This window comes from Lampris incognitus, chromosome 16 (assembly GCF_029633865.1).
Source record: "Lampris incognitus isolate fLamInc1 chromosome 16, fLamInc1.hap2, whole genome shotgun sequence".
NCBI classification, from domain to species: Eukaryota; Metazoa; Chordata; class Actinopteri; order Lampriformes; family Lampridae; genus Lampris; species Lampris incognitus.
In genome coordinates, this window is record NC_079226.1 from 6,414,045 (window position 1) to 6,425,164 (window position 11,120).

Consider the following 11,120-nt stretch of genomic DNA (forward strand, 5'->3'; position numbering starts at 1 on the left):
TGAGAATACTGACCATATTTGCGGTTGGCTGCCTAATGATGATCACTGTCTGAAGTTGAGAGTTTCACCCTCCCTTTTATTTACCCCTGCATGGCTGGTCTGCATTATGCATAATTAATGCATTCCGATTTACACCGCAAAGAAACCTAACGCAACACCGAGCAAACACTTTAACACGAATAAATACGAATCTGGGCAACCGCCTGAGAGAAACCAACTTTTAAACCCGACCCAGCTCACAAGGCGTCTTCCTTTGCCCCGTGCAGGGAGGAAGAGGGAGGGATGTCAGCCGGCGAGGAGTGGCCTGGCGAGGCGGCGGCGCCCGTGTACGTGTACGAGTCCAAGGTGCACTGTGCCAACGTGCTGCTGAGCCTGGAGGAGCAGCGGAGGCGGGGGATCCTGTGTGATGTGACGGTGCTGGTGGAGGGGCGGGAGATCCGGGCCCACCGGGCCGTCCTGGCCGCCAGCAGCACCTACTTCCTGCAGGCGCTGCTGGGCCACACGGGGCCGCGCAGCGAGACGGAGCTCGTCATCAGCCTGCCAGACAAGGTGAAGGGGCAAACTTCACACACACACACACACACACATGTAAACAAACACATATACTGAACACTCCTGTCACCAGTTTCACTTGTGTGTGTGTGTGTGTGTGTGTGTGTGTGTGTGTGTGTGTGTGTGTGTGATTCAGAGACAGAAGGAGGGTCAAGGCAGGGCAATCGCGGAGCGAAAACGGCTGTTGTAGAAATATTTCACACCTTGTCGTCCCGAAAGACACGGCGTGCGTTCCCATTCGCCTCGCTGTCCGCTCTTGGGTTTCCGGCGAAACAGCCAGCCGGCTCACCGGGACGAGACCGGCCGAGCAGCTGCTGATGCCGAAAGCTGGCATGAGCATATTAATGTCCCACATATGTCATATAGATTAATGTGTCTCTCTGAGTCTACCTTTTTACAGTAATCACCAGCACCGCCTCATCGCTTTACAAGTCAGACTCCACCTAAAGACTGGAAAGTGTGGCTTTATTTTCTAATCACCCCCCCCTCTCTCCACACACACACACACACACCTCACAGCCTTATTTCTCTTTATTCAACTCGTCCTGGTCTTTGTCGCCCATTTTCTCTTTTCTCTCTGCGTTCCTCTCTCCCTCGGCTGCCCTTTTGTTGACGGGTGCCATCACCAGTCACACAAGATGGTGTACGCGTCAGATTCAGGACTCGCTTAGCTACCTGTTTTTTGTGCTGTGTGGTTATTGTATGTTTAAATGTGAACCATTTTAACGGTGTCATTATGGATTATGTTGCTGCAATGGGGCGGCACGGTGGCGCAGTGGTTAGCGCGGTCGCCTCACAGCAAGAAGGACCTGGGTTCGAGCCCCGGGGTAGTCCAGCCTTGTCCCGGGTCGTCCTCTGTGTGGAGTTTGCATGTTCTCCCCGTGTCTGCGTGGGTTTCCTCCAGGGGCTCCGGTTTCCTCCCACAGTCCAAAGACATGTAGGTCAGGTGAATCGGCCATTCTGAAAAAAAAATTGTCCCTAGGTGTGAATGTGTGTGTGTGTGTGTGTGTGTGTGTGTGATGGCCTGGCGGCCTGTCCAGGGTGTCTCCCTGCCTGCCGCCCAGTGACTGCTGGGATAGGCTCCAGCATCCCTGCGACCCTGACAGCAGGATAAGCGGTTCAGATAAAGGATGGATGGATGGATCGCTGCAACGGAACAGTTTCCCACACATTATTTTTCACCCTGCAGGGTGGTCAAGAAGCACGAACCCCAATTAAAACAATTATCACAATTATAATATAACGTAAAAGGATGAATACAGGTGAAGTGGGACCCTTTCTGATCATCTCTGATCATTCCGCTTCCGATGTGGGAAGGTGGCGGCACGAATTCATGTTTGCAGCGGCCTTACCCAGTACTGGTGTGGGAAGATGGCGGCATGAACTTCTTGGCGGCCTCACCCATGCAGGGTCTTTGTCCACGTCTGCGTCTGAGTTTGACTTCGTTAGATGGCTGGGAGAGCTGGCGCTGGATCGGCTGGGGGAGCCTGGTCTGCCGCGTCCGGTGGGCCCAGGGATCACGGCCCTGCCTGGAGCCTAGCCCGAGGAGGTGACACCGAGGGCGGTCTGACAGGACGCGGAGGCGGGGCAGGCTAAGCTAACTGCTAGCCCACGCAGACCGGCAGTTCCAACAGTCAGCCTGGCGTTCGCACTCTTGGACAGTGATTTGTTTTTGTGTGGATATGTTGGATATGTGTGTTCTTGTAGTTTGGATGTGTTTTTGTGTTTGGGTCGCACTGCTGTGGGCCGGGGGAAACGATGTTTCGTTTGGCTCCATGTACGCAGGTGCTTGGGATGAAATGACAAATATTCCCGATTCCGGCTCATTTAAATGCTGCGTCATTTTAAATGATGATTCAAATGGCTTAAATTTCAGAGCTACCGACACACAACAAATGTGGAGTTGATTTTTAGAAATGGACGATAAAGATGATGAAATTTAAGTGTCCCACTTTACCAGTTGTGCCTCTTTACCTGTATCCACCATGCCAGATATACGAGCAGCTGTTGTACGGTGACGCCAGTTATGCTTGTTTTGTTATGTACACGTCTCACCTGTGATCCGAACACTAGCTAGCTGGTGTTTGACCCCATCAGTCGACACGTCTCTTCCTGTTTCCTGTTTCCCGCCGTCTGTGGTCGTGGCGGCGTGGCGGCGGCGGAGAGGAACGTTCCATCTGCCTACTGCAACTCGTTGCGCGCGTCCTGCACAGGGACCTAAATGGCGCAGCGTGTGGTATCGAACTCACTGATACGGTGGAACGGTTTCGTATATCGCAGCAGATGCAGTCGGACTCTTCGCTACATGAGATGAGTTTTCAGTACCGGTTACTCAAGTCTTCTCACTGAAATAAACGCCATATGGCCTGTGAAGAAGTAGTATTGCCAGGCAGTACTTGGTTGAGAAGTACTATTGCTCCGGCAATACTGGCAAAACGGACAGAGGAGCTGAACCGGGTCGCGTCGGAGCTGAACCGGGTCGCGTCGGAGCTGAACCGGGTCGCGTCAGTGCTGAACCGGGTCGCGTCAGTGCTGAACCGGGTCGCGTCAGTGCTGAGTTCACCCTGCTGAGGTTCACATGTTCATCACAGTGGATTATTATTTACCCCTCAGAAGGGTTAGGCTGAAGGTTCAACGTGGTTTGGGGATGGTTTTCAATAGCAAACCATTCTTACTGTCCTCCCATCTCTCTCTCTTTCCCCCTCGCTCTCACTCTCGCTCTCTCTCTCCCTCTCTCTCTCGCTCTCTCTCTCTTTCCATCTCTCTCTCTCGCTCTCGCTCTCTCTCCCCCTCTCTCTCTCTCTCTCTCTCGCTCTCTCTCTCCCTCTCTCTCGCTCTCGCTCTCTCTCTGTCTTTCCCCCTCGCTCTCACTCTCGCTCTCTCTCCCCATCTCTCTCTCTCTCTTTCCATCTCTCTCTCTCACTCACGCTCTCTCTCTTTGTTTCACTGTCTGGTTTTCTCTTCCTGGCTCTCTCTCTCTCTCTCTCTCTCTCTCTCTCTCTCTCTCTCTCTCTCTCTCTCTCTCTCTCTCTCTCTCTCTCTCTCTCTCTTTCTCTAGCACTCTCACTCACTCACTCACTCACTCACTCACTCACTCACTCACTCACTCACTCACTCTCTCTCTCGCTCTCTCTCTCCCCCTCCCTCCCTCCACCTGCTGGTTCTCATTAGGAGAGTTGGTAGTAACGGTAAGCGATAGAGGAGCTTCGTCTGGCTTTTCTCAAGACATGCTTCTGCTCAGGAGGCAGCTGCTGACGATAGCTGAAAATAGACCTACACACACACACACACACACACACACACACACACATTTTCATCTACAAGGACCACATGTACAGATACTGACGCATAACCCACTCACAACACTCAGCAGTCTAGCATCCCTTCATCCCTTATCCCTTCAGCCAGGCATGCACAAACTCACACGTCAAGAAGAAAGAGAGGAGGCGTTTTTGAAAGGGAGCACGGTAGATGGAGGTTGAAGGAGAGAATCAAGGCGAGAAGAGATCTCGGAGGGAAAACGGGAGGAGAATGTGAGCGGCGAAACGACTGAACTGCGAGAAGGGCTTTTGTTATTACAAGGGAGGAAATTCAGCTCATCGCCTCTTTTTAAAAGCCCTCATCCAGAATTTATTGGGCCATAAAAGTTTGATTAACATTCAAATATTTCCTTTGATAGTTTGACTGGGGTGAAAAAAATAAAAAGCCTCGGTGTCAGAAATATTTTTCACTTTTGAAAAACCTCTCCGGTCTCAAAATACACGCGAGGCTCGTGAAGCCAAAGAGATTTAAAAATGTCTTCAGTTCAGGGACGTCAAACGGAGGCAAAGCCGGTTGTAGGGAGTCATACGGACGTGGACTCTGACCGAGAAACTATTCTCTCCTCTTTGGTAATGAAGTACGTTTTTAAAGTCTTACACTGACCCAGTTTCATTATCATCATCATCATCATCATCATCAGTTCCGTAAGCTATGGAGGTCGTAGGAGCACAGCTTATGCCTCAACAGGTCTCGGTTGAGTCATCATGGTGTGTCAGTAGGGGGAGTACCTGGTGGTCCCCATCTCCTCTCCAGGTATGGATGGCCGTCGGTCCACAGAGGAACTCATCCGCCCTTTGACAAGTTTTGATTTTAGTCCTGCTGGGTGTCCACACACCCTCCTCACGACAACCCAAGGGTTGAAGTGGGGGTGCTGGTTTAGTCGCCATCGACCCGACGGCTGCAGTTTAACATCCTACCTAGGACGGCGTACCCAGTTTGCCCTCTCAAAAAACCCCCATCCATCCATCCATCCATACTTCTTTACTCCCCAGTTGTACCCGTCCAATTACCCTGCTCTTCAGAGCCGTCCCGGTCGCTGCTCCACCCCCTCTGCTGATCTGGGGAGGGCTGCAGACTACCGCATGTCTCCTCCCATACATGTGGAGTCACCAGCTGCTTCTTTTCACCTGACAGTGAGGAGTTTCACCAGGGGGACGTAGCGCATGGGAGGATCACGCTATTCCCCCCCCCCGCCCCCGATCAGGTGCCCCAACCGACCAGAGGAGGCGCTAGTGCAGCGACCAGGGCACATACCCACATCCGGCCTCCCACCCACAAGTCCGTATACCCTTTAATACGACCCACAGGAGCGTTTCCTAAATTAGCGCCCCTACTGGCGGCAGAAGATATGCCACAGATACTTTTCGCCTCTTTGCATTGTGGTTTTTTATCTACTTGTTGACATCCTTTTACAACACCTCATAGACAGGCTAATAAAGGTAAGTAGTCAGTAAATAGTGATGAAAAAAACTTGATAACAATAGAATATATAGTCAGTACGTTTTTGTGTTGTTTCGCCGCCTAGCGTAGTAACTAAGATTGCTAGTGGCAGCACGGCCGCTAGAGGTCGCTTAACTTTAAAACGTAACTAATGGTCGTAATAAGCTGCTTGTACAAACGACCTATGGGGTCGTTTTTCGATGGAGGACAGTCTCCGACGATGGTGTGTGTAGGGACGCCCGACCAAGCCGGAGGTAACCCGGGGACTCGAACAGGCGATCCCCGTGTTGGAAGGCAACAGAATACACTGCTACGCTACCCGGATGCCCCTATCCATCCGTACTTCTGTTCCTGCTTTTTCCGATTCAGGGTCATTCAGGGTTATACCATCTAACTACTTTATCAGTAGGACAGTTATCTTTCCCATCTGGTTTTACGAATGTAGACGGACAGTTTCAACATCTGAATTGGCACATTTCAGTTAACGTGGCTTAATTCGCTTTTGCGCCATAAACGCATCTTCAGTGATCGTCGCACAATATTGACGTGTTGTTTACTCGCTCTCCTCCACAGGTGACGGCAAAGGGTTTTGCTCCTCTGCTTCAGTTCGCCTACACGGCCAAGCTGGTTTTGAGCCGCGACAACATCCGCGAGGTTATCCTGTGCGCCGAGTTCCTGGGTGTCCACAACCTGGAGGATTCCTGCTTCCGCTTCCTGCAGGCCCAGCTACAGAATGACAGCCAGCACGGCAAGCTGGCGGACGATGATGACATCGCGCTCGAGGACGCTGTCTTGCCCGAGACGCCCATGGCGATATCGCTAGATGTCCCCATAGAATCTAAGAGGTGTGCCGATCATGTAGCCGCCACTGTGCCACCTTCCACTGACCTCCCTCGGTGTCCCAAATACAGGAAGTACCAATATCAGGCTGGCACCACGACACACAACGGGGAAAACCACCATGGCAATGATGACGTTATTTCAGCCAATCATACCTCAGTCAGTCCTCATAGCCCACAGATCCCTGTCGGCAACGCTCCTCCACAGTCTCTTCTCACCCCCTCCAGGATCAAAGAGGAGCCCTTTGGCTTTGAGGAGGAGGAGGAAGAGGTGCTCATTGGCAGGGATGCTTGCGCGCCAGAGCTATGTGCAGAAGAGGTGCTGGAGATGGAGCTGGAGGTGGAAGGCGGCCCCATAGCGGCTGAGCACTCCCCCAGCCGGGGCTCGCCCTCCTCCTGCCTGCGCTCCTACCTCCAGCGGGGAGGTCTGGACCTCAGCGGAGTGCCCAGCACCACCATCCAACAGCTGCTCACCAACAGACTGTCCCTCAACCACTACAGGGAACTGGTCAGGGAGAGAGCGAGGGACCGGGGGGAATCTCAGGGCCAATGCCAAGAGGACCTCAAGACCAGCAGAACGGGTGCGTTGATGAGCGGCTTGGGCGGGCCCGTGGAAGAGCCGGCGTCCAAAGCCTTAAACTGCGATGGCACTTCTAAACAGGAGGGGGAGCTAGACAGACGCAGTGTGATCTTCTCATCGGCAGCTGGTAAGCAACCAGTAGTACCGATTCCCTGGTATTCAGACTTGATTCCCATTTTATTTCCAATACTATTCACTTGAAAACTGCCTTCTTGTAGGCTGTTTCTGTCTTTTTTTTTTGGGGGGGGGGTAATTTTCCCTACGAATTACTGACATATCCTGCCACTCTGTCATCATTTTTCATTTTCACTTGACATAAGCTGTGTTAGCTCAAACGAGTTTACCAAGAATGTCAGTTGATGTTGGTGAAACATGTCGTGCAAAGACATTTTCATAGTTAAAGGTCAACAAAACAAAACAGGGCGGCACGGTGGCACAGGGGTTTGCGCGGTCGCCTCACAGCAAGAAGGTCCTGGGTTCGAGCCGTGTCTGCGTGGGTTTCCTCCGGGGGTTCCGGTTTCCTCCCACAGTCCAAAGACATGGAGGTCAGGTGAATCGACCGTACTAAATTGTCCCTAGGTGTGAATGTGTGTGTGTGGGCCCTGTGATGGCCTGGCGGCCTGTCCAGGGTGTCTCTCCACCTGCCGCCCAGTGACTGCTGGGATAGGCTCCAGCATCCCGTGACCCTGAGAGCAGGATAAGCGGCTCGGGTAATGGATGGATTGAATGGTCAACAAAACAGCCCAGTTTAGATAGACCACGCCCCCATCTGAGATTTAAAAAGTGCCAGAATCTGGGGAAAATGTTGGGGTGGGTCCAGGTATCAAACCACCGCCCGCAGTTTGTTTTACCCTTGGAAATAGCTTAGTCTACTGAAAAATACAAAAATATGTAACTTTGGTCTGTTTCTCTCAATAACTGTATTCTCTCTCTCTCTCTCTCTCTCTCTCTCTCTCTCTCTCTCTCTCTCTCTCTCTCTCTCTCTCTCTCTCTCTCTCTCTCTCTCAAGTGTCTAGCTCAAATATTCTCCTCAATGGAAGAATGTGAATGTTTATTATTTAAAGTAGAAGGTGGGAGGGCATAGCAGTATTGTGATTTTTTTGTTTTGTTTTTTGTTTTTTGATCGATTTTTGAATTCGGGACTCGGGAAAGGACAGTTTTCAAGTTCATCTGCATATGTGAGGGATGTTGATTTTTATTTTTCTCCCTTTTATTTTATAGAAAAAAAAACATTCAAAATACAACATACATATATTAAACCAATGGGGAAATAAAATATTTCACAAACCCATCCATCTCTACAGAATCAGAGAGGATGAGAATTAGAAGTTAAAACCCAGGTGGACAAGACAGGAAAGAGTGAGGTCACCTGTAGGCTCCGGCATGGCTTCCAGCCTACAGACTGATGTAAGGATGTTGATTTAAAGGCTCATGTTTGTGCTGTGTGCAGGTTTCAGGGCTCTACTCGTTTTGGCCTAACATGTTAAACGTGAAGCTCTCCTACAGCTCAGCTCTTATCACACTGAGTTCCAAACTGTCACAAACTGGAACCTCATCGGTGAATTTTGGCCTGTGGCAATCCACCTACAGCAGCTTGAAGCTCTGGGACGATATCACGATAAACAGAATCTGACAATATCTCAGCTCATGTAGCGATATCGATACTAATTTGATATGTCATCCAGCTCTACCGTTCACCTTCTCTTCTTTTATATCAACAGTAACCCATGCCGACGCCCTTCCTTCCGGCCAATCGTGCTCCACCACCAGCTGTCCTCTCCCCACCAAGATGTCGGCACGCTCCCCTCCTCCTCCAGCCGAGCCCCGAACCCGCACTTCCAGCTCCTGCTCCTCCTTCTCCTATCTGGAAGATGGAGGCAGCACTAGCTCCCCCTCCAGCTTGCCCCAGTTTGACTTTTCCTCGTCCCCTTGTTCGGGCTCCATGTCTGGGTTAGCCCGCTGCCTGGCCGGGGTCGGGGACAAGGCCAACCCCGGCAGCAGAGAGGCTGCCTTCTCTCAGGGTCACACCAAGATCAAGTTTGAGCAGGGATACGGGGCCAACGGGGCCAACTCCAGCGACGACTCGGGCTCCTTCTCAGAGGGAGACAGTGAGAGCGGCATCACCCGAAACCCAGGCCCCGAGGTCAGTGTGCTGCTTCTCACAATCTTCATGGTGGGGTGACGTGTGACGCCAGTGTGTCACTGTAAAGCCTTATATCACCCAGGACTAAAATATCAGTTAGCCAAGGGTTAAGAAGGGGCTAGAATGGAGTCAGCCATGGACCAGGTACAACATATAAAGGTTTTATGATCCAAGCACAATTTTTGTTCATTAGAGAATTTATTAGAATTCTCTGCAGTATACATAATTGTGCCTTGTATTATTCTTTTTTTTTTCTCCAGATGAATGGTTTTATGATTTCATTCCTGCTTTCACAGTTTTCTCGTCATCCCACTTATTTCTTTCTCTTTGCTATATAGTGTTTCAACCAGTTAACCAGCCATTCTCCCAGTTAGCCAGCCAGTCTCCCAGTTAGCCAGCCAGTCTCCCAGTTAACCAGTCATTCTCCCAGTTAACCAGTCATTCTCTCAGTTAACCAGCCATTCTCTCAGTTAACCAGCCATTCTCCCAGTAAACCAGCCATTCTCCCAGTTAAACAGCCATTCTCCCAGTTAGCCAGCCAGTCTCCCAGTTAACCAGTCATTCTCTCAGTTAGCCAGCCAGTCTCCCAGTTAACCAGCCATTCTCCCAGTTAACCAGCCAGTCTCCCAGTTAACCAGCCATTCTTCCAGTTAAGCAGATATTCTCCCAGTTAACCAGCCAGTCTGTCAGTTAACAAGCCATTCTCCCAGTTAACCAACTATTCTCCCAGTTAGCCAGCCAGTCTCCCAGTTAGACAGCCTTCCAGTTAGGCAGCCATTCTCCCAGTTAAACAGCCATTCTTCCAGTTAGCCAGCCAGTCTCCCAGTTAGCCAGCCTTCCAGTTAGGCAGTCATTCTCCCGGTTAAACAGCCAGTCTCCCAGTTAGCCAGCCTATCAGTTAGGCAGTCATTCTCCCAGTTAAACAGCCATTCTCCCAGTTAACCAATCATTCTCCAAGTTAACCAGCCATTCTCCCAGTTAACCAGCCTTCCAGTTAAGCAGATATTCTTCCAGTTAAGCAGATATTCTCCCAGTGAACCAGCCAGTTTTTTTTCAGTTAATCAGCCATTCTCCCAGCTAACCAGCCATTCTCCCAGTTAGCCAGCTTGTCTCCCAGTTAGCCAGCCAGTCTCCCAGTTTGGCAGCCATTCTCCCAGTTACTCCCAGTTAGCCAGCCTTCCAGTTAGGCAGTCATTCTCCCAGTTAGGTAGCCATTCTCCCAGTTAGGCAGCCATTCTCCCAGTTAACCAGCCAGTCTCCCAGTTAGCCAGCCTTCCAGTTAGGCAGCCATTCTCTCAGTTAAACAGCAATTCTCCCAGTTAGCCAGCCAGTATCCCAGCTAACCAGCCATTCTCCCAGTTAGCCAGCTTGTCTCCCTGTTAGCCAGCCAGTCTCCCAGTTAACAAGCCGTTCTCCCAGTTAACCAGCCTGTCTCCCAGTTAGCCAGTCTTCCAGTTGTCCAGCCATTCTCCTGGTTAACCAGCCAGTCTCCCAGTTAACCAGCCATTCTCCCAGTTAACCAGCCAGTCTCCCAGTTAGCCAGTCTTCCAGTTGTCCATCCATTCTCCCAGTTAACCAGCCAGTCTCCCAGTTAGCCAGTCTTCCAGTTGTCCAGCCATTCTCCCAGTTAACCAGCCAGTCTCCCAGTTAGCCAGTCTTCCAGTTGTCCAGCCATTCTCCCAGTTAACCAGGTAGTCTCCCAGTTAACCAGGTAGTCTCCCAGTTAACCAGCCAGTCTCCCAGTTAACCAGCCAGTCTCCCAGTTAGCCAGTCAGTCTTCCAGTTGGCCATCCTTCCAATTAACCAGCCATTCTCCCAGTTAACCAGCCATTCTCCCAGTTAAGCAGCCAGTGTTTCAGTGAGGCAGCCATTCTCCCAGTTAACCAGCCAGTCTCCCAGTTAGCCAGTCTTCCAGTTGTCCAGCCATTCTCCCAGTTAACCAGGTAGTCTCCCAGTTAACCAGCCAGTCTCCCAGTTAACCAGCCAGTCTCCCAGTTAGCCAGTCAGTCTTCCAGTTGGCCATCCTTCCAATTAACCAGCCATTCTCCCAGTTAACCAGCCATTCTCCCAGTTAAGCAGCCAGTGTTTCAGTGAGGCAGCCATTCTCCCAGTTAACCAGCCAGTCTCCCAGTTAACCAGCCAGTCTCCCAGTTAGCCAGCCAGTCTCCCAGTTAGCCAGCCAGTCTCCCAGTTAGCCATCCTTCCAATTAACCAGCCATTCTCCCAGTTAAGCAGCCAGCGTTTC

At 51.1% G+C, this 11,120-nt stretch overlaps 1 protein-coding gene across 1 annotated transcript in view; it reads left to right on the forward strand.

The window, feature by feature from the left end:
- The first annotated feature begins 282 nt into the window (after positions 1–282).
- LOC130126697 (transcription regulator protein BACH2-like) overlaps positions 283–11,120 on the forward strand; it is a 20,954-nt gene continuing 10,116 nt past the window's right edge. Inside the window, exons 1-4 of the mRNA XM_056296312.1 lie at positions 283–549; positions 5,887–6,887; positions 7,435–7,500; positions 8,497–8,875. Of these exons, the coding sequence (XP_056152287.1) occupies positions 283–549; positions 5,887–6,887; positions 7,435–7,500; positions 8,497–8,875 (1,713 nt within the window). The remainder of the gene's footprint in view (positions 550–5,886; positions 6,888–7,434; positions 7,501–8,496; positions 8,876–11,120) is intronic.